Source organism: Terrapene carolina, unplaced genomic scaffold, assembly GCF_002925995.2.
Source record: "Terrapene carolina triunguis isolate 2854851 unplaced genomic scaffold, T_m_triunguis-2.0 Scaffold141, whole genome shotgun sequence".
Lineage (NCBI taxonomy): Eukaryota > Metazoa > Chordata > Testudines > Emydidae > Terrapene > Terrapene triunguis.
In genome coordinates, this window is record NW_020664492.1 from 7420544 (window position 1) to 7444869 (window position 24326).

The 24326-nt window shown below is 41.3% G+C and overlaps 1 protein-coding gene across 1 annotated transcript in view; it reads left to right on the forward strand.

The window, feature by feature from the left end:
* LOC112112190 (protein furry homolog) overlaps nt 1-24326 on the forward strand; it is a 278522-nt gene that overhangs the window by 156794 nt on the left and 97402 nt on the right. Inside the window, exons 29-37 of the mRNA XM_029911983.1 lie at nt 1788-1887; nt 2262-2433; nt 5700-5956; nt 6404-6550; nt 13439-13607; nt 14375-14465; nt 17662-17744; nt 20251-20401; nt 21465-21568. Of these exons, the coding sequence (XP_029767843.1) occupies nt 1788-1887; nt 2262-2433; nt 5700-5956; nt 6404-6550; nt 13439-13607; nt 14375-14465; nt 17662-17744; nt 20251-20401; nt 21465-21568 (1274 nt within the window). The remainder of the gene's footprint in view (nt 1-1787; nt 1888-2261; nt 2434-5699; nt 5957-6403; nt 6551-13438; nt 13608-14374; nt 14466-17661; nt 17745-20250; nt 20402-21464; nt 21569-24326) is intronic.

The window sequence follows — 24326 nt, forward strand, 5'->3', positions numbered from 1 at the left end:
ACATAAGAGAGGCTACAGGTTAGGTATCTGAATCTTTATTTATGTACATTAAAAAAATCAGAACACTTATTTAAGAAGTAGGAAATTGCTAGATGCTCATCATTTTGAAAATTATACCACTTATTTAGGTGTCTAAATACGGATTTAGTTGACTAATGGTAGGACCACAGATTTGCAAATATTGACCAGACCAGTTCATATGATTGTCAAATTCATTTGAGGAGGCCTATGCCAAATAGCCAATGTTCTTTATTTTTAACTACATTTATTTATTGGCCATTTTACTGCTATTTTTCATGTAGCTTAGTTCTTTCTATTTTGTATCAATGTACTCTACCATATAATTATTCTGTTAATGTAATCTTGTTTTATCCTAATCTTTAGATTTTTGTGTTGCATTCTCTTAGGCATGCTTTTGTAACCCTTGATAGTTTCCTCTTTCAAGATGCTCCCTCAGATGGGGATTATTTGAACTTTGTGAACTGTGGGAGGGACCAGGTTGGGGAAGGACCAGAGAGACTGACATGGAGCAGCAGAGCTGGGGTACACTAGTATGTGGATTTAGTAAACATGTCCCCGAAATCACTCCGTGTCCATCCAACAACCCAGCAGCCTTTGTCTACACTAGGTAATTTAGGACTTGCATTTCACTGCCACAGAATCTCAACTGATTATAACAATGGTGAAGACTCTAATGTAGACAGGATTCAGGTATTTTTTACCACCATGTTGTCTATCCTAGTCTCGGTAGTAAAAACCTCCTGGGTCCTGTCTACATTATAGCTTCTGCCATTGCTTCCACTGGTGGAGCTGCAGTGGTGGTGAATTATGGATCCTAAATCTGCATGTGAAGACTCAGCCTAATAGACAAGATAATGAAGAAGGTTGTAGGTCAGTTACTGAACATGGTTAAGATCATGTCTATATTACAATTTAGCACAATCTCATAAGTAAGTCCGGAGTTAACCCTCTGTAATCAGATCCTCTGACTCATTTGTAATTGTAGTGTAAACAGGCCCTTAGTTCTGTATTCGTTATGGTCAAAGTGATAGATATACAAATTCCACAATTTTATGTTAGCTAAAACTAAGGTAGTGTATTTGCATATCTACATGGAAAAAGGGAGAAATCTCTAATCTAGATTTGTGCAAGACCAAACAACATTACAAGGAAAATTGCCTTTCTAGCAATAGTCCCTTCAGTACCCTGCTCTTATTTATCCACTCTACACTAAATTTTGAATACCTAGGATGGTGGAATTTCTTCAGCAAGAGCTTGTCATTTGTTGTGCCAACACAGTCCCATTCTTCATGTTTATGCTTCATTAATTTTTCAATCTGATAGAGAGTTCTCTTTAACTTTAATGTCTGGGAATGCGCATGTTGAGGAATATATCCTTTTCCAGAATAGGCTATTTTAACTGTCAGTGGAATTGCATGAAGAATATTTTATCCCTGGAAACTCTCTGTTCAACCATCTTTGCTTTTGGGAGTTAGTTTATAAAAAATTAGATACTATATTTAAAAAGAATTTAGGTTTATGGAATAGGCAATTGCAGTGCATTCCTAATTATTGTCTCAAGGTAATTGTCCATCCCTCCCTCACCAGATGGCCACTTGACTCAGGAGTCAATCCATCAGTAAATAACTTCCTTTCCTAAATTCTGGTGGAGGAGTGGAAAAAACAGAGGTGATATTTTTCTTTAGCTCATTATTAGGCAAAGGAGATTAGAGTGAATTTAAGCTGAGATTCTAATGTTGACAAAAATGTACTATTTATTCTTCCAGGAACTATCCTTTTGATATAGTGACACTTTTAAACCTAGTGCTATTCAAGGCATCCGACACCAACAGAGAGATTTATGAAATTTCCATGCAACTTATGCAGGCATGTATCAGCTACTTAAAAAAAATATCCTTTAAAATAGTAACCAAATGCAAGTGGCCCTATCATTGTTTTCACCATGAACTTCTTACCATATATTACAGTTTGGTTGGGGTGTTTTACTTTTTGTTTTGAAACCTCAACTAGGCGCTACAGTAATAAATATAGTAAATAATAATAATCATAAATGCTGCAGTGATTACTTGTATAAAAAATTATGCAAATGATTATTTATAATATTTCTGCAACTTGGAAATTTTACTGTGAAACATGTAGACCTTTATGTGATTTCTTAATCTGTTTAAAGTTGAAATGTGAAAGTTTTGTGCACTAATGAAATCCTGTCACTTCATTGCCCACTTTCTTCTCTTCCATAGATTCTTGAGGCAAAGCTTTTTGTTTATTCAAAGAAAGTTGCTGAGCAAAGACCTGGCAGTATCCTGTATGGTACACATGGCCCATTACCACCTCTTTACAGTGTATCATTGGCACTTCTTTCATATGAGCTAGCAAGGATGTATCCTGAGCTCACCCTTCCACTTTTTTCAGGTACCTGTCTATTGATATTTTTTTTTAATGTTTTCAATATCTGTTTTTTATGTAGTGTACAAATGGTGGCCTGTTAGTGTATTTCAAGTTGTGAATAACAATTAGATTGATATTTCTGTTCTATTGATATTTCTGATATTCCAATTCTATTGTAGTAAAATTAAGCAAAATGCTTTGTAATTAGATACACAATTGCCTGCAGATATACGCAAAGTACAGTGGTTAATATTTAAAAACTCAGGGTATGCAGTCTTTGGGGGTGGACTGGGAAGGGGCTATGGTCAGGGGTGCTGGTACTAGGAGTGCTGGGGATACGGCAGCATCCCCTGGTTTGAAGTGGCTTCCATCATATACAAGGTTTGCAGTTTTGTTCAATGGCTTTCAGCATCCCCACTATAAAAACTGTTCCAACGTCATTGACTGTGGTGATTTTACAATCCTGGGCTGTTCCCTCACTGGTTAATTCCCTCACTTAAAAATCTGCACCTTATTTCTAGTCTACACCAGTCCAGCTTTAACTTCCAAACACACACACGCGCGCACCCTGGTGGAGAGGCTGATTTAAGCAATAGATTACATACCATAATTAGTAGTTCTGCAATTTCATATGTGAGTTCCTTAAGAATTCTTGGTTAAATACCATCTGATCCTGCTGACACTTCAGTCTCGGACAGTTCCTCAGATTTGTCACCTAGAAAGAATGGTTCAGGTGTGGGAATCTCCCTCACATCCTCTGCAGCGAAGACTGATGCAAAGAATTCATTGAGCTTCTCTGCATTGGCCTGGTCTTCCTTGAGTTATCTTTTAGCACCTCAATCGTCTAGTGGCCCCACTCATTGTTTGGCAGGCTTCCTGCTTCTCATATACTTAAAAAAATGTTGCTCTTATTTTTTGTGTCTTTTGCTAGTTTCTCTTCTGATTCTCTTTTGGCTTGCCTAATTGACTTGACTTGCCAGAGTTTATGTTCCTTTTTGATTTTCCTCAGTAGGATTTGACTTTCAATTTCTAAGGGATGTCTTTTTGTCTCTAGCTGCCTCTTTTACTCTGTTGTTTAACCATGGTGGCATTTTTTTGGTCCTCTTACTCATTTGGGTTTTTTTATTTGGGGTATATATACAGTTTGAGCCTTGTTATGGTGTTCTTTAAAAGTTTCCATGCAGCTTGCAGGCATTTCACTCTTGTGACTGTTCCTTTTAATTTTCATTTAACCAGCCTCTTCATTTTTGTGTAGTTCCCTTTTCTGAAGTTAAATGCTACTGTGATGGGTTCCTTTGGTATTTCCCTCCCCACAAGGATGTTAAATTTAATTACATTATGGTCGCTATGAGCAAGCAGTTCAGCTATTTTCACTTCTTGGACCAAATCCTGTACGCCACTTAGGACTAAATCAAGAATTGCCTCCCCTTGTGAGTTCCAGGGCTAGCTGCTTCAAGAAGCAGTCATTAATGGAGTCATTCTTGTGATGCTTAGAGTCCCCAGTTGAGATCGGGGCCCCTTTGTTCAGACCTACACCCTGTACAGACACATTGCAAGAGGCAATCCCTCCTCATAAGAGTTTACAAGACAAGATGGACTGTGGTGGGAGAAACAAGTATTATTTTCTCATTTTTTAGGTAGAGAATTGTGGCACAGAGAAAGTAAGTGGCTTACCTGAGGTCACACAGGAAATCTATGGCATGACTCCTGAATCCCCTCAGTCCAGTGCCTTAACCACAGGGTCATATTTCCTTATTAATAAATTATGACTTTTTAATGGCATACATTTTGTGTTTATGTGTATTGTTTATTTGTCTATAATATGCACTCACACATACTTTATAGAACACTAATACTATTTCATAAAAAGTATGTCCACAATACTCAGAGTCATTTGTGAATTAAATAGGTCTTCACAGATAAGGAATTAAAACTTTATATTTAGGGCCCTACCAAATTCACGGCCATGAAAAACGTATCATAGACCGTAAAATCTGGTCCGTTGTGTGCTTTTACCCTATACTATACAGACTTCACGGGGGAGACCAGCATTTCTGAAATTGGGGGGGTCCTGACCCAAAATGAAGTTGCAGGGGGGTCACAAGGCTATTTTATGGGGGTTGCAGTATTGCCACCCTTACTTTTGCGCTGCCTTCAGAGCTGGGCAGCCAGAGAACAACGGCTGTTGGCCGGGCACCCAGCTCTGAAGGCAGCGCCTCACCAGCAGCACCACAGAAGTAAGGCTGGCAATACCATACCATGCCATCCTTCTGCGCTGCTGCTGGCAGCAGCTCTGCCTTCAGAGCTAGGCTTACGGCCAGCAGCCGCCGCTCTCCATCTGCCCAGCTCTGAAGGCAGCACCACTGCCAGCAGCAGTTCAGAAGTATGGATAGCAGTACCGCAACCCCCCCGCACCATAACCTTGCAAACCCCCCTCCCCCAACTCCTTTTTGTGTCAGGACCCCTACAATTACAACGCTGAAATTTCAGATTTAAATAGCTGAAATCATGACATTTATTATTTTAAAAATCCTATGACCATGCAATTGACCAAAATGGACCGTGAATTTGGTAGGGCCCTATTTATATTGTATTCTGAGGACATGTATTTTTTTCTATTATGTATTTTGTTTAGGCCTTGTCTTTGTTGTTGTTGTCTTCTTCTAGTTTTCTTTTTGAAATACACTAGTTACTATAGAAATAATATCATTGATATGAATAATGCTTAGTGATAACCACATGTGTTTTTATACAGTCAATGTATGTAAATGCCTTGAGATTTAGGCCACAGTTAGGAAATGTGGATGCTTATGCAACAGTTATAACCAGATATCAGAATACTATAAATATTTACAGAACACTACTGAAAATTTTCCATAATTCTCCAAAAGCTTTTAAAATTCTAGAATAATTTAGTCAAATCTGCCCTATTTTTTTGTATTCGCAAACATTTAGCTGAGTGTGTCGGTACACAGCAATCTATAATAGGGCATGTCTTGAACACGCTTCTTAATTTATATTTCTAAATTCAAAATTCTTACCTCAGTTATTTTGCACTTAAGACCTCTGACACATTGCTTACTAGTAGCTTACATCAAATTAATGTATGTTCCTCCTGCCAATACTTAAATATTTGCTTTTGTGCTTTGATAATATTCCCTTAGCTTGCAAGATTAAGGTCATTGGGTGGCAAAACAGAAACAATCAGACTTGCTAAGCGTGTAATTTTTTCAGTATACTTCTACTTATCTTTATAGACTAATGATGCTTTTTAATGCTTACTATTTTAGAGGTAAGTCAACGATTCCCAACAACCCATCCAAATGGGAGACAGATCATGCTTACCTATCTGCTACCATGGCTTCATAACATCGAACTTGTAGACAGCAGACTTCTTCTCCCAGGTTCAAGCCCTAGCACCCCAGAGGATGAAATAAAGGACAAGGAAGGGGAAATAGCTGTCACATATGGACTGAAAGGAAATGGATGGGGCTCTCCGGAGGCCACATCGTTGGTGCTTAATAATCTCATGTATATGACAGCTAAGGTAAAGCAAAACTGTTTTCTGAAATATTCAGGCTATGATACTTTAAAAAATTCAAAAATAATTGAGTTGCATAGTGCAAACTCAAAAACAAAAGTGTGTCTAGAATTCTTCCCGTTGATATTTGACATTTTGCATGAGCACAAATGCTCATGTTTCTCTGTCTAAATGTGAATTTCATTCCGAGTAAAAAATTGTACAAGTTTCTAAGTGACTTAGGAGCCCAAGTCCCATTGAAATGCCATTTCACTTCTGACTGGTTTGTAGGCTCCTGAATCTCTTAGTTGCTTTTGAAAATTGTACTCTACATCTTGTTACTGTGTTTTGCTATTGATTTTGCATGAGCTGATGTTGTAAAATAACGTACCTTTAGTTTCTCTTCTAAATGTCTAAATTAATTATATGTTTAGTGCACCTTTTCAAAAATTCCATCTCTGTGCCTCTTTACAGTATGGAGATGAAGTTCCTGGGCTAGAGATGGAAAATGTCTGGAATGCCTTGGCCAACAATGAGAAATGGAGCAACAACCTTAGAATAACACTGCAATTTCTAATTAGCTTGTGTGGGGTTAGCAGTGATACCATCCTTTTACCTTATGTAAGTGTTTGTGTTTTGTTTTATTTGCTGTTGGTTGCATTGTATTTTTAAGGAAGAAAACAGCATTTGTAGAAAATGAATTTCTTCTGAAATTAGGTCAGTTGGGAAAAGTAAACGAGCCCAGTTGTTGAAGGCAAACAGATAAAATGTGCCATCAGAGCCTCTCTTTGCACCAGTGGAGCTTACTTGGTTTCAAGCAGGGGTAAGCGCCACCAGTAAAAACAGCAGTTTTGTCTAAGTTCAGCTTTGTCAGCGCCAGGGAATAGTGCAACAGTAACAGTGGCTAGCCACTAATTGCTGAAATCATTGTGAACAAACATCAGAACCATTTTTCAGTATCGAAGTTACACAACAGATATTCATTTTATACATACAAAATGTTATGAACATGATAGAAAGGAACTCTTCCAAGTTTAAATAACTTGCATGAAAAATTAACTACGTTAAAAATATTAAATGCCTTGAACTTTCCCCAGCAGGCAGCTAGTTTAGACAACCTGTATGCTAAATTTTGTAAGGGTTTAAAACAATGAAAAGTTATACAAGGAACAGGATAATATATTCATGCTATCTCCAGTATTAGTGTTTTTGCGTTTTAAGGATTTAGCTCCAATTCAGGAAAGCACCAAGCATGTGTTTATCTTTAAACATATGCTGAAGTCCATCCTTCTTTAACAAGGCTAGGATTTTGAAAGGTGTATGTCAATGGGAGTTGGGTGCCTAATTCCTTTTAAGCATTTTCAAAAATCCCATTGCATAGCACTTAAGAAAGTGTTAAAGATTCCTTTTAGTCAATTGAACTTAAGCATGTGCTTAAGGGCTTTGCTGAGTCAGAACCTTATATCAGTCATCTATGGTGCAATTCAGGATGTCAATTTAAACACTAGTGGAAATTGTAAAGTTTAGCATGTCAGCTTATTCCTTTTTGTTCCCCACATAGCTGTCATTGGTTACATAACTGTTCCTTCTTGTATGTGAGTCAAGTTGTACAATATATTGCTGCTGTTGCTGCCGTTAGAATAAAACAGGTTTTTTTCTGAGTGAAGTAATATAGCTCCACTTCTGTCTGGCTCTTCAGTGGTTGGGAGAAACTGAATCAAAATTTAGTGCTTTTTACTTTTTTCAGCAGAATTACAGTTTCTTATTTGACTGTCCCTAGTAGTTCCCATACTAAGAAAATCAGAATCTATCATTACAATGATTACGTTAGTTAAATAGCATCACAGGTGTGCATGGTTCTTTATAAACAGTTTAAAATGAGAGGTGTGCCCTGAGGAGTTTACCACCCATAACAGAGTAAGGAAAACAAAGGATGGGGGAGAGTTTGTGGGAAGACAATAGAGGATCACAAGATGTCCTCATTATTACATACACATCTTTTTGGTTCCCTTTTATTTTTTAATTTAATATATTAAAATTGTGGACTCTTTGTGCAATGAAAGCTGGATGGTTGTTAGTGCAAGAAAGCTAATCCAAAGAAGAAAAAATTGAAGGAGGATAATGTGGTGCTCCTGGTCAGGAAAAATATTTCAGGTTTAAAAGGTTGGTATGGGAAAAGGTGCAAAGCTTATGAGAGAAGGAGACAAAGGGCCCGGTCCAAAACACATTGAAGTCAGTGAGAGTTTTTTTATTGACTTTAATAGGCTTTGAATCAGGCCCAAAAGGAGCATCAAGGTCAGTTGAGTTGACAGGAGTTGTGGAATCTCCTTCACTGGAGGTTTTCAAGAGGAGGCTGGATAGACATCTCTTTGATAATTTAGACATGACAAATCCTGCATCTTGGCAGGGGCTTAGACTAGATGACCCCTGTGACCCCTTCTAACCCTATGGTTCTATGAGAGAAAATGCTGGGAACTGAGGGTAGACTAGAGGCAGGACTGTTACAGTAATCTGGTTGATTTTATTAAGGCAGTGCTAGCCATTTCAAAAAACATTCTTTGCTACCTGAGCTATTGAAATGCTTTTTGTGCTTCTCCAGTGTGTGTCTACATAATGCTGCTAAAGATGGTCAAAAGCACAGGTGTGTTTTAGGTTTTGTCAGCCCAAGAAAAGATATGCTTTAGTTTGAATTTGTATCCAAAGTGCATAGGATACCTGTTGCTTTACATACAGCTTCAAGAGAAAGTAATTAAAGCCCCCATCTAGTAACCTCTGTCATGCTTTGTTTTCTGGAACTGACTTTTTCCTTTAGCTCAAATAGCTTATTTACAGAGGTCAGAGATGGCAAGTTATTACCATTAAGTAATTCACTGTTTTTGTTTATGCTTTATTTGTATCTCATAGCCAAGAAATCCAGAGGAGGCATATATCCCCACACACTCTCTCAGAGATTATACGCTCATAGAGAAATATACATATACTACTCCTGGGGGAATTCTGCCCCAAAAAATTTAAAATGGCGTGCCAAAAAATTTTTTAAAAGTGCACACAATATTTTATAATTTTGCAAAATTCTGCATATTTTATTTGTCAAAATAACACAATATAATCACTCCAGTTTCAGTTATTTTGGTAATTTATTTCAAAATACCTGTCAGCAAGCATGTCTGTAGCAATACAGACAACAAAAAAGATTCCCCCAGGAGTAGAGAGTTAAAAAAACCTCTATGACAACCCAGTTCCTGTTTCTCTGTTATGCTTTTGTTGGGTGCCTCAGTCTGGGTGTGTCACACATGCCAGCTAGGCACATCGGGGAAAACTCTGTCCCTCTGGTCTTTTGGTCGATTCTCATTTTTTTGCCCTGCCCCCATAGGGTTACCATATAGAGTTTCCCAAACAAATGACACTGCCAAGAGGAGGGGAAGGCATAGAGGGAACTGGAGGGAGGAATACAGTTGAAGGGTGGTGGAGCAGTGTGTGTGTACTGAGAGGGGCTGGAGGGGACTGTGCGGGGCTCCCCAGCCCAGACACCCACATCCCCTGCCCTCCAGAGTCCAGCCGCTGGGCCAAACACCCTCCCTCCAGAGCCCAGGAATCCAGAGGAAGAAACAGCCTGATGCTGGTCAGTCGGGGCTTGTATGGAGTTTCCTTCACACAGCCTCCTTCCTTCAGGACGTGCTGGGAACCGCAGCTGTCAGGAACCCTCCAGCTCCCTCTCCCCGTCCCCTTCCAATCAGCAGTGTCCTCTATTTGTGAGCTGGGGAGCCTAACTCTGCTGGTTCCAGCAGCCCCTGTGGTGGCCAGCAGCTCTGCAGCACCAAATCTGCAGGGGAAAAAATGTGCAGAACATTAATCCTGCGCAAATTCTGCATCACGCAGTGGTGCAGAATTCCCCCAGGAGTAATAGACACAGATGTATACATTCAGAGTTTGTACTAAAACAGCAATGCCTGTATGCAATGAAATGTAGGTATTGTTTGTTCATATATAACAATGGGAGAAACATGTAAGGCCTGTTTAAGAAAAATCTGATAAAAAAAATGCAGTCATAAAATTAAAAATGATTATAAAAATAGGCAGTTTAGAGAATATACTCTTATGTGGAGATGCAAAACAAACCCCCCACAAAACTTCAGCAGTAGCCATGAACATTTAGAAAAGGGAAGTAATGTAATATATTCAAACACTATTTATTGCTTCTTCACAAAAAAATGGAATATAGTTCTTCCACCAATGCTGCTTTTTGCAACATAAAGTTAAAAGAACAAAGGCATCTTTGTGTCTGTTCCTCAACTTTGCCATGATAGGAGCCTTATGATTAAGGCTGCGACTCTATCGCAGAAGTCACAGACGCCGTGATTTTCCGGGACCTCCAGGACTTCTGCAGCAGCTGGTGTGGCTGGCCCGGGGGCCGCCTGAGCAGCTCGGGCAGCCCCTGGGCCAGCTGTACTGGCTGCTACTGGGGCAGTCTCAGGCCACCATGCCCCCTCCTCCTAGCAGCAGGAGTTTGGGTGTGTGAGGGGGCTCAGGGCTGGGGCAGGTGGTTGGGGCATGGGAGAGGGAGAGGGCTCGAGTGGCGCTTACCTCGGGGGGCTCCCCGGAATCAGCAACATGTCCCTCAGCTCCTAGGTGGAGGCTTGGCCAGGCAGCTCTGTGCGCTGCCTCCACCCGCAGGCACTGCCCCCACAGCTTCTTTTGGTCGCAGTTCCCAGCCAATGGGAGCTGTGGAGTCAGCGCTCAGGACGGGGATAGCGCGCCTAGGAGCAGACGGACATGTCACCGCTTCTGGGGAGTCGTGCGGAGCCAAGTAGGGAGCCTGCCAGCCCCGCCAAACCCCCTCCCTTCCCAGCAATAGTGGGGATCCCAGGCCACATGCTGCTGCCCGCCTCCCCAAGCACCAGCGCGGGTCCTTGGACGCCCCCCCCCCAAGCACCTGCAGTGCCCCTAGCCCCCCAGACTAGCACATGTGGAGCAGGTCGTAGAAATAGGGATATCAGCATTCCTCCTGTTCTTCTACATGTGGTCCGAGAGCTGAACATTTTTAATGTTTAAAAAAAAAAAAAGTTAAATGCTCCTAAAGCAGCATTCTAGATTTGGGTGAGTGAGTTTGCTGCTAAAGAGAGAGACAGTAAGGATGGTGGCAGCCAAGGAGGAGAAGTAAACCCCTGGAGGACAATTGCTTGTTAAAACCTGTAGCTACTCAGATTTGTTGTATCCAAATTAGACATGAAATGGCAATAGTATACCACTCACCCCATCCTAGTTAGAAACAAGGAGAACACAATATATTTACTTCAGCGAGCATAGATGAGTCGTGCCTCCCCATACTGGTGGGGGGGGGGGGCACAATCTAAAGGAAAGGACACATGACCACCCCATGTGTCTCCTCTGCCCAGTGACTCTCCCCGCCCTGTGCCCTGCCCTGTGCCCAGTGCTCTCCCTTCCCCACCAGAGTTACCTGCAGGGGGTTGGGTGCTCTGTCCTTCTCCTGCTGCACCTCCCCCTCCCCCCATCCTGGCACATTGAGCTCTGCTCTCCCTGGCAGCCTGGCGAGGAGCGGTACGGAGCTGCTTCTCACGGAGCTGAAACTGGCCACTCCAGGCAGCTGCCTGAGAGAGCCTGGTTGTGGAGATGGTGGCGGTGGGCTGCCCCACACCCAGGCCCAGCCGCCAGGGACAGGAGCCAAGTGAGCTGGAAATGTGCCGGGGGGAAGGGGACTGCAGGTCACTCAGCCCCTGTCCCCAGCCGCCGGGCTCAAGCTGGGGGCGACCTCCTGCTGCCACCGCCACTTCCCCAGCCAGGCTGTCTCTCAAGCAGCCACCACACTGCACACAGCAGCGACCCAGAGTGGCAGGCGTGAGAAATCTCTGGTCCACCCCCCCTCCGCTCCCTGCCTAGGCCCGGCTGCCAGGGACAGAGGCCGAATGTGCCAGGGGACAGGCGCAGTGGGAGAAGGACAGAGCCCCTCTCCCTCCCCTCCACCCTCCCGCCCTGGTAGGCCAAGCAGAAATCTGTGGGCGGGGGCACTTGACCCCACATGCCCTTCCTATGCATTGTCTATGGCAGAGAGCAAAATAATTAGCAACTAAAGATAATACCAACAAATTATCTACAGCATTCTGGCTTGCAGAATCCAAAAGGCCATATTGCTGCAAGATTAACTATTTGTCTTTACCTTTCTCTGTTTTGGAATCAGTGTGCCTCTGGTCCTCACCAGCTGCTTCCTGCCTTCAGCCATATGTTCTGGCTCAATGGGCACAAAGCAATGCATGGGCGGGGATAGTTCAGTGGTTTGCGCATTGGCATGCTAAACCCAGGGTTGTGAGTTCAGTCCTTGAGGGGGCCACTTAGGGATCTGGGGCAAAATCAGTACTTGGTCCTGCTAGTGAAGGCAGGGGGCTGGACTCAATGACCTTTCAAGGTTCCTTCCAGTTCTATGAGATAGGATATCTCCATTAATTTATTTATTTATAATTTATGCCTCTAACACTTTATTGGCTGGCTTTTTTAAAGAGGCAAAGATTGCTTAAAGGTGTCTGGCTGGTCTTTTTTTATTTCTTTTTCTTTTAAGTGTTGTTTTCTTAGTGCATCCACATGAACTGCTCTGCTCCCCTGGCTTTAGAGGGTGCTGTGCAAGGTTTATAGGTAAGGTGTTGCCCATCTCTAATCATAGTACAAATGATTAGTGAAGAGCATATGCTTTTTAGAAACTCCTACAATATCTCACAGTGAAGTACAACAAGCACATTTTTTCAGTTACTTTAGCATAGTCTTTAAATGTGTACATTTTCTCTAAGGTTAAAAAAGAGACAAAAATAAATAGAAAATAACAAATATGAGAATTTTGCCATTCACTTCAATAGGAGTAGTCTCAGTATGGTACACATTATTGACTTTACTGTGATTGCTTGTTTACCTATGTAGATATGTATTTTCAAGACTTCTGAAAATAACTTTGACTGTCATTACATGTGTAAATGGCTAGCTGGATCCTTATCTACCATTTGTGTGTGCAATTACCTGACTTTCACATACAATTGCATGCATAAATGTATGCATGAAATTACGCATGGACCCCTGCTTTTCATTTTGGAACTTTGGCCCTATGAAGTATGGCAAGCTTTACCTTGGAGGGTATTCATGTAATCAAAAGATTAACCCCCCTGAATATGATTCACAAGTAATGCTAGTAATGCTAGTTTCAGAGTTTTTAATTACATTCTGTATATTAAAAATGTTGGCTTATGGAGAATAATAACCAAATAATTTTGAGCAACCAGATCAGAGATTTGTTTTTAAGAGAAAGTATGTTGAAATCAAAAGGGAGTTGTATTCGTATTAATATGAGTACGGTTAATTCAGTTACATTGTTCTGGTGTTTTTTTCAACAGTAATATATGCATTTTAGCCTTTTAGTTATTGCGAAGTAATATGTTTTTATTGTGTGAATCATTCTAGTTTTTTATCTATTTTGTGTGGAGACTAATAAATGTCTTTTTTCTCCTTCAGATCAAAAAGGTTGCCATATATTTGTGTCGGAATAACACTATTCAAACAATGGAAGAGCTGCTTTTTGAACTGCAGCAGACCGATCCAGTAAACCCGATTGTTCAGCATTGTGATAATCCACCTTTTTACCGCTTTACTGCCAGCAACAAACCCTCAGCTGTTGCTTCTGGTATGGGCTAAGCGTTATTATTTCAGCTATGACTTTATACCTTTTTTTTTAGTCTCAGTCTCTTTGTTCAGTTCCGTTCAGTAATACAAATAAATAATAATGACACCTATAAGTCACAGCACCTACTAGCATGGCTGCATGCTCTGCAAATCCCATGCACTGAATGACAGATTCATGTAGTTGTTCTCTCTCATGCAGCCTACTATACTGCTTCTCTAGAGCTCAGCAGGATGTTGGTGAGACTGAGCTTGAGATCTGGTGTATGTCATAGTGTCATGTTCTCTTTGACCACCATGTTCTGAAAGTTGCATTAGACTTTCAAAACTAGGACTGCAACACAGTTAAGGTGCTAGCTTGTCAATAAACTGGGGCGCTGGGGAATACCTGCTGTGATCATGGGATTGCTGGTGGCACACTGTTCTGTAATATTAATGATAGAAGAACCAATTCAGATAATTGATGAACTGTACCAAACCCTGACTGCTTCTTTTTAAACCGGTAATTAACAGTGAACACAAATTTACAGGACATGCAAGACTCTGAGAACTCACTTTTTTTAGGATGTGAAACAAGACCCTAAAACACATGTACGTGTTGCATGGATATGAATGTGTGTGTAGTATATGCATAATGACCAATTTTACTGTGGCCTTTGACATAAATCTAAAGGTAAAAATTTTTATTGTTATTTTAGTATGAAAGAAAAGAAGCTCTTGAAAAGACTGTACGTTATTTAATGGGTGTGCTTGTTGTCATCTCGCATACAGGAACTACCTCTAGCAGTAATACTGTTGTAGCTGGCCAAGACAGTTTTCCTGATATAGAGGAGAGCAGGATGGTGAAGGAAACTGATGAAAGGTTTGTAATCTCTTTCTCCAAAATGAGCGCATTTTAAAAAATATTTTAAGGGCCAGGTTGACTTCAGCTCATGTCAATCAACCAAGCTTCATTGACTTCAGTGGAGCCACACTGATCTAGACTGGCTGATGATCTTTCTGATCATAAGCATTGTTTTTATCCCAGGAGGAATGTTTTTAAATAGTCATTCAGGAAAGCAGGCTGCAGAACCTCCTGTTTCAAACAGTTGATTAGTAACATAAGCCTAATATTGTAGGTACAGCTTAGGTATGTGTGACACCTAAATTGAGCAATTTGTGCTACATAGCTCATGTTGTAGGAACCAACTGGACAAGAGAAAGAGAAGTGGGGGAATTTACTGAAAAAAAGAATTTTAAAATCTTTTTAAAATATTGGGTTTGATCCCATACTCTTTTAGTCCATGAAAAGAGGACGAAAATCTGTGTGCAGACCAGTGTTCCTGACTGTGCAGAGAAGGTCAGTGTCACTCTTCCTTTTTAGGATGAGATGGCAGATATTGGAAGGACCATTTTCTACATCTGAAAAATATTCTGCCTAGCAATCCTGAGTCAATTAATATATTTCCAGCCTTCTGCATCTTTCATTTCTTATTGTATGTGTATAATCTTGATACACTGGAGAACTGGGCTATGGACAACAAAATGAAATTCAACAAAGACAAATGTAAGGTGCTACACTTAGGGAAGAAAAACCAAATGCACAAATACAGAATGTGGGATAACTGGCTTGTCAGCAGCACTGCTGAGAAGGATTTGGGAGTTGTTGTAGATCACAGCTTCAACATGAGTCAACATTGCAAAGTTGTTGCATAAAAAGCAAATGCAATTTTAGGTTGTATTAACAGGCGTAGCATGCAAGTCACGAGAGGTGATAGTACCGCTCTACTCGGCACTGGTTAGGCCTCAGCTGGAATACTGTGTCCAGTTTTGGTCACCAATGTATAGAAAGGATGTAGAGAAACTGGAAAGGACTCAGAGGTGAGCAACAAAGATGATCACAGGGATGGAATGCAAGCTATACAAGCAAAGGCTGAAGGAACTGGGTACGATTAGTTTGGAAAAGAGGAGGTTGAGGGGGGGATATGATAGCTGCCATAAAAAAAGATGGAGAAAAGTTGTTGTCTCTTGCCATAGAGGGCAGGATAAGAGACAATAGGTTCAAACTACAGCATAGCAGATTTAGATTAAATCTCAGGAAAAACTTCCTACCTGTCAGAAAAGTAGGACAATGGAACGAACTGCCTAGGGAGGTTGTAGAAGCTCCTTCGCTGGAGGTTTTCAAAAGGAGGCTGGATAGCCATCTGTCTTAGGTGGTTTACACACAACAAATCTTCCATCTTGGCAGGGGGCTAGACTAGATGACCTTTGCAGTCCCTTCTAACCCTATGATTCTACATATAAGAAGATTACAAAACGGTAGAGTCACAAGTTAAAGGGGTACACCATATTCTGTACCACAGAAAAGTCTATTTTCTTTTCCTTACTAAATCCCTTTTCTCTTTAGATGGGAAATACATATGAGCTGCAATAACGTCAGTGAAGGTCCCCATTAATGTTGAGTTAGTTTATGGTTCTTGATGTCCACTAGCATCATTTCAAAGTCAAGGGTCTGAGCCATCCTCCAGTGGATCAGGGCTCAAATGAGCAAGAACAATCAGCTCAGAGATCTTCTCCTGTAGTTCCCCTGTTTATAACCACTTTGAACTATCTATTTGTTAGATCTTATAAATATAAGAGGTTGCCATTTTCTCAGCTCAATCTCTTACTTTCTCTATAGAGTAAGCTTGGTTAGGCATTCAGATGTCATGCTGTGGAGCATGGTATAAAAACTTCATATAACAGAGTGTGTGCCAAAGCCGATAGGGGTCTCAGAATAGGGAGCTGAAAGATGCCGTGTGTGAGCAACAAGAAAATAAATGTCTTTGCCTTTGAGTAGCCTTCTTATTTTTCCCTACAAAAATTGTTTATAGGTATATTGTATTAATTGGGGTTTTTTTTAATGGCAGAGCGAACAACTGATACAACATTTTTCATTATGTGACCCAGTTGTAACTTGCCAGCAATTTCACAGTTTCCTGTCTCACAAAATTAATTTACATATGGCCTAACCAATTTTTCAGTAATAGTGTGCTGTGATACTTTTGTATTCTCATGTCTGATTTTGTAAGCAAATAGTTTTTATGTGAGGTAAAACTTGGGGGTATGCAAGACAAATCAGACTCCTGAAAGGGATACAGTAGTCTGGAAAGGTTGAGAGCCACTGCTGTATTTAAATACACAGATGTAGAATTGTTCTTAGTGTTCTCTTTGTGGTCATTTTTTTTTTAAATAATAAGGTGACCAGAGCAGATGTTGTGGATAACTTTGTCTCCAACAGTCATTGTTCTTTAAATATGATTATGATAAAGAATTTATACAGTAAGTAATAGAAGATTTGCCATCTGCTCTCATAATCACAGGCCTGTTTTGGAATAACATATAATGAATCTAAGTAGAAAATATTGTAGTTTTTGTGTTGAAGACACAATATCACATAAAAGGAAGCCCTGAGTAATGTGTGAAATGCCATTTACTTGTCTAGAAAATTTTTTGGTCTGGCACAATGTCATCATGCTGCACCATAGCTTTTCAAGGTGATGATGTTGCATTGTGTCTTGTCTTGTGATGTGATTTCTTTCTCTGAAATCACAATACTGTATTGTTTTGATATCAATGCATTTTGACATTATCATGTTATATTGTGACAGTTATGTGTTTGTATTGTCGGCATTTGTTACATGGTTTTCAAAGTGACCGCTTTCTCTTATTTGCAGTCTGTCTAGCTATATTCTTTCATCATCCAGGCAGCCCTCTTGAAATTATGCCGTTCAGATGAGGATAGAATTTGACATTGTGCATTTCTTCATATATGTTTTCCCCTCAAAATATATCTTTTAGTACACTTTTCAGGGTATTTTTAAAGAATGCCACAATAATATGCCAGTTACCCTTATTTGTATGCATACAAAAACACTAAACTAAAAGAATGTTATTTAGGTTGTAAAGTCAAGTACTTGAAAAGTAGGAAATGCCATGCTTAAGGTGGTCCGTGCAAAGTTGGTCAGAGTAAGCATTTACTACAGTGGTTTGCTTTGTCTAAATAAAGTATTTAATGAAGATTTTTCTTGTATTTCAAGGTTCAGTAATGTAATCAGAGCACATACTCGACTAGAATCAAGGTACAGTAATAGCTCTGGAGGATCTTATGATGATGATAAAAGTAAGTGCTGACATTCCATTTTATGCAATTTATTGGGTGTATTGGTGGGAAAGGAAATGTTTCTTGTGACTTGAAGAGAACACCTGATAAAGCTGTCTGTATAGTCTAGTCACAGCATAGGAAGCTATCATTCCAGTGGCTTATCTGTGTCACCTTGTTACCTTTAAACTGATGTTATAGATAATTCCTTTTGTTAGCTCAGGACTCAGTAGAGCAGGGGTCTCAAACACACGAGGTTCTTTCGTGCGGCCTGCCAAGCTCCCCATGCCCGCGCCCCCCCCCCCCGCCCCTCTGCCTACCCCGTGGCGCCGCGAGCCCCGCACCGCTCCCTGAAGCGGCTGGAACTATGTCCCTGCAGCCCTGGGCGGGGGGGAGGGAGAGTAGAGGGCTCCGTGCTCTCGCTTCCAGGCACTGCCCCCCGCAGCTCGCGGAGCGGGGCCAGGGGCCAGGGCAGGCAGGAAGGGAGCCTTCCCTGGCCACGGTGCGCAGTGCTGCCACCCCGGAGCCGCTCTAGGTAAGCAGCGCCGTGCCGGAGCCCGCCCCCCTGTCCGGAGCCCCCTGCCACATCCCACACCCTCCCACACCCCAACTCTCTGCCCTGAGCCCCCTGCCACACCCTGCACCCCAACCACCTGCTGCACCCCTCATCCCTCCTGAACCCCAACTCCCTGCCCTGAGCCCCCTGCCGCACCCTGCAACCCGACCCCCTGCCGCACCCCTCACCCCTCCTGCATCCCACACCCCAATTCCCTGCCCTGAGCCCCCTGCCGTACTCTGCACACCACCTGCACCTCACCTCCCTGCCCTGAGCCCCCATCACACCCCGCACCCCTCCTGCACCCCCTGGGGGCAGGGAGGTGGCAGAGTTGGGGTGAGGACTTCAGGGAAGGGGTTGGAATGGGGGCAGGGAAGGGGCAGGAAGAGGCGGGGCAGGAACGGGGCCTCATGGAAGGGGTGGAGTGGGGGCGGGGCCGGGGGCAGCAAGGGGTGGGTGTCAGTGATGCGGCCCTCGGGCCAATGCACTAGTCCTCATGCGGCCCTCCTGGTCATTTGAGTTTGAGACCCTGCAGTAGAGCCTTTGCACAGGCAGAGCTTCATTGGAATGGGGGAAGTGAGATACCATGTAAGCAGCAGTGCCTGGCTGGAGGCATTTTCACTTTGAAAATTATAACAGTTCTAGGTGCACTCTGGGGAACACACCGAGCATCAGGACTTGCCACATCAATATAACAAAAGTAACCAGCACTCTCCCTCAGTACCTGGAGATGGGGAGCAGGTCCAGGGACCCACCAAAACATGTCATGTCAGCAAATCATATCCCGTCCCTTCGATTCCCCACTACCTGCAACTTAATTATGGCTCCACGCTTGTGTTGGGCGAGAAGTAGAAAGGGCTCGCTGTTTCTGTCACCCCCTCACACCTACTCTGAACTGACCATAAATTGGCCCTTGGTATTTATTTAGTAAAGAGTATCAAGAAACACCTGGTATTTCAGTTATTTACTAAATTATGTTAGGTGTTTGGGAAGTCTGGTAGTATGAATTCGTTTTTGCAATGGACTGTGAAGAGGCTGATACTCTGATTTAATTTAAACCCTAAACTGCAACTTAGAAAGGCCAGTCCTTTATACAGTCCCTTATTCCTGACTGATAAAAAAAAAAAAAAAAAAGTCATATGGTGCAATGGCCCTGGTGGTATGTCTTAGTGTTAAATAGATCAATGATTTGGCTCTGGCCATACTGTACTGTCTGGTTCAACATGAATAGTTATTGTTCTGTATATTAAACAGATTATTCAATAATAATAAATCATAGCTATATAGTGCTTTTCATGTGCAAAGCACTTGGCAAACATTAATTAATGATCACAAGTTTTATAAGGCAAATAAGTGATATTTCTGTATATTTATAGATAAATATCTTGTTTATTAATGTAACAACAGCTTCTCACTAAACCTAAACTAAATAGATATTTGAGAAGCTTAATAAATATTTTATCCCTATTGTAAGAATTGTATCACACTGAAGATGTTTTTCACATTCCTTATTTCCTCCTCTTAATTCAGCAGATTTAATTTTTGGCTTCTTCTTAGCATCACTCAGCAGGGCACCTGCTGGTTGTTACAAGAATGTGTCACTGCTAGGAGGCCCTGTACAACAGATGCCTTGCCATGGCAGTTACGTTGGCTGAACTTTACTCTCATTTTTTAGGAGAGAGTCCATTGCTTGGTGTTTTGTGATCTGGATCTTAAGCTACTAAAAAATGACAAAAGGAATTCAGCTGCAGCCTATAAAATTCAGTGCTGCCTGCTTGGACTCTGTGTTACATTTTCAGCATAGTGAAGGAGGAATTAAACGTGCTTCACTTGTTATTGCAAACCCATGTCCTCTTGCCAAATATTTTAAACTGAATTTAGCATGCACATTGTTTTAGATACTAGATAATGAAACTATTTGGTTTTTAAATTGTTACAGACTAAAGCATGTTTTAATATTTTACCATGCAGATGATCCTGTTTCTCCATATACTAGCTGGCTGTTGAATATTGTGGAGACCAAACAGCCACAACCCTTGCCAATGCCTTACAATGGAGGATGCTGGGCACCACTTGTTGACTACCTCCCAGAAACTGTCACACCACGGGGGCCCCTTCATAGGTGAGCAATACTGAAATAAGTCTCCGCTAATTAGATAATCGGTCAACAATAATTGAATGGCTCCATTACCCAGCACTTAAGAAAAATCACACACATACATTTTACTGCTTCCCAACATTTCAGTGTTAAATCAAAAGGCCTTGCAATTCTAGTGCCTTGTTAAAACTGTAGCTTGTTTATTTTGCATGAGATCAAATGTACTGATAGGAATTGGATTAAAGCAACCATACCTGATTCACAGAAGCTGAACATTGTCTTCCCCAAACCTAACAGACTGTTATTTATAGCACTTTTTTGTGCTATTCTAATTATGCTATACATATGCTAAAACTCCTCTTTTACATAATCTATATTGACATTAATAATATTATTTTCAATAATGGTGCTTAACAGCTAAATACAGTAACTTTAGGTATTGTGATATCTTTTTGACATTAATAACATTCAAAGGGAAGCTTAATTTGGGAAAATGCTGAGGATTTTGTGAGTCCTCCAGTATAGCTTTGTATCAATTCATTTTTCTTGCTATACATCCCATGTACTGTGATAATTTATGGCAAAAGCTGGTCAATAGCACTTCTGTGACTGTCTTAATGATTTATCACTTCTTTTATCGTTATTAATGTTGTCTTTAGTATTGCTACTTCTTTAAATAGTAGTTTGGGTGTAGAAACTCAGGACCTAGTAAGCATTTGCAGTGACCAGTGGAGCCAGCCAGTGTGCAGGCTGCCTGCCTCTGCCAGTGGGCCAGGGCCTCAGTTCCCGTGAATCAAACCTGCTACATTCTAGTCCAGGGCCTCTTTTGAGTGCTGAATGGCCATCATGATGAACTGTACCAAACTGTATGGTGGATTAGTAATGGAAACAAGAAGGGAAACTAGGATAAGACCATCAAACTAGTTTCACTTGGGATCCAAGTCAGGGTTTGAATTTCATTCCCCAGAGCTGAAAGGCTAGTGCATTAACCCACGTCTTCCCAATTCTCATGTGATTGCATAGCATATTACTGTTGTCCAGCTCCCAGAAAAAGTTTTTCAATGGATTTTGTGATTTCATTTATTAGGTGCAATATTGCTGTTATTTTCATGACTGAGATGGTAGTGGATCACAGTGTGAGAGAAGATTGGGCCCTTCACCTACCTTTATTACTTCATGCTCTTTTCTTAGGTAAGACCAATACAACAGGAATTAAAACGTGGGTATACTCCAATACCATTAGTCAAACTGAAGCTGTGGAGTTAGCATTATTTTAAATATATTTTCTCTTTGCCTTCCCCTCCATAGCTATGTTTACGGCCGTCATTCATATTTTGTTACATCAGTTCTTGAAACTAAAATTGATCAGCTGGAATGTTGTGGCTGCAGCATTCCTTATCATACGTTGCAATACTCTGAATTTTTTGTGGCCTTTTTTTCCGCACTTTACTTTATTAGTTCATCATTTCAGGGTTCTCAGAAGCAGAAATGTTGAGCATACTAGAGTAATTAGGAAGTGTATAGGCATTATCCAATTCATGTGGTTGATACATACTTTCTGTAGGTCATTAGAATAGCTAGACATATGGAATGAATTCATAATAAGTGGTGGTCTCAGTCCAGTTCTCAGTGGATCAATGTCCACATTCTAAAACCCACCACCATAATTGCAACTAATTTCCACCCTGATTGGTAGTCTCAGCATAGACAGCAAGGATTGAATAGCCATGGAGGCTGAGCTAGAAGATTATAGCACATTTGTAGAACAATGGGGGAAGTGTCACTACCCATTATCTACCTATGTCTATGGACCAAGAAAAGTACTTCTGGCTCCATTGCGGTCAGTCTGGTACCTTTCACAAGCACTAACAACATGCAGAAAAAATCCAGAAAGAGAAATCAGAGTTTCATTAGAGGGCTATCCAGATTTAAAAGGATACAAATCTCTTTAATAAAATGGATGTCATGGTAAAATTACCATTCATGCCACTTTCCTCTCCTCTCTCTCTGGGCTTGGCTACACTTGCAAGTTACAGCGCAATAAAGGAGCCCCGGGCGCACTAGCTCACTACCCATCCACACTGACAAGGCATGCAGAGCGCTTTGACTCCACAGCTACAGCGCTGCTGGTACTCCACCTCGGCGAGAGGAATAATGTTTGCTGCGCCTTGACTACAATGCCCAGGCGTCAGTGTGAACGAGGTGTTGCATTACTGCGCTCTGATCGGCCTCCGGAAACATCCCATAATCCCCTTAAGTCAAGTGGCCACTCTTGTCATTGTTTTGAACTCCTGTAGGAATGCAGAAATGCCCTTTCAAAGCTCTGTTTCTGACAGCTGGCATGCAAGCCGTTACGGTGGAATGCTGTGTGTGAGAGAGAGAGGCGGGGGGAGGGGGAGGTCTCCTGCTGTCTGAACTTACAAGACAGCATGCTGACATGCTCTCAGCCCCCCAAAACCCCACTCTCTCTCCCCCCACATACACACAACACACTCCTGTCACACTCCACCCCACCCCTCCCATTTTAAAAGCACATTGCAGTCACTTGCTGGGATAGCTGCCCATAATGCACCACTCCCAATGCTGCTGCAAGTGCCGCAAATGTGGCCACGCCAGTGCGCTGTCAGCGTGGACAGATTGCAGCGCTATCCTTAATGCGCTCTACGAAAGCTGGTTTAACTCAAAGCGCTCTACATCTGCAAGTGTAGCCATGCCCTTAGATGTCGAGACTACCATGAATGTCTATGCAACATATGGTGATTTTCATAGACTATTATATAAAATATCTATCTTTTGTATTATTCCCAAGCAATTTACAAAGACAGTCTTAAAATATGTTATAGGCAGCATCAAAATGTAGGTTTAAAAACAAAAATGGATTCAGCTTTTCACACAGTTGGGAGCTGACTCCCCAAATATAGTGAAAAGTTGCTGAAAGTAAAAAGACTCTGTAACATCAGTCTTGTGTGGACAAAACAAATAGCCAGCAACTGGTGAACTGATTGAACGGCTGACGAATTATAGTTGTAGCAGTTCTGAAAAACAGACGGGCCTTTTTAGTTAGAAATTTATTAGTAATAAAACTCAATTATGGGGGGGAAGGGAATAGCTCAGTGGTTTGAGCATTGGCCTGCTAAACCCAGGGTTGTGAGTTCAATCCTTGAGGGGGCCACTTAGGGATCTGGGGCAAAATCAGTACTTGGTCCTGCTAGTGAAGGCAAGGGGCTGTACTCAATGACCTTTCAGGGTCCCTTCCAGTTCTATGAGATAGGTATATCTCCATATATTATTTATTAATTTGAGTCAATGACTCAATGAAGGGACTTGAGAATAGGAATAAAAACAATATGCAGCACGATGAAAGACTCTAGTCTTTTCATTTTGGTTGAGAGACAGTCAGTGTATACTAGCCATCACTGAGCAATGTAAGTAGATATTTGCAGAAATAGATTTCTGATATTACAAATGCATTTATCAAAATTTCTTTACCTTTTTTGTCAGGTAATATCTTAATATTACAGTATTACATAAAGACTCACATTTAAATTAACTTTAAATCTTCAATTTTATTATGGTTTAGTTTCATTACATCTCTATAGATCCCCCTTGTGTGGGTGTATGGAAGTAGTACTAAATGTGTTAGCCAGAGGTGTGAATGTGACTTGCATATGAAGAAATCATGTCATGCTGGAATGTGAGAATGCACATGGGAAGGAGTGTATGAGGAATATGATTGAGAAAGAAACTAGAGATATTTGGGCAGTTAAACTGAGCATGTGCCTTTTCACATATTGGAAGAAATAGGAAAATATTTAAGTGAAGGGAATCTACTGTCGAAACATAGGTAAAGGATAGAATGGTCTGTAATATTGATAATGAAGGGGTTAAAAAGATTTTCTGTTAATTGAGTCCTTGTATAAGATGTTGGATTGACAGCACCAGTTACAGA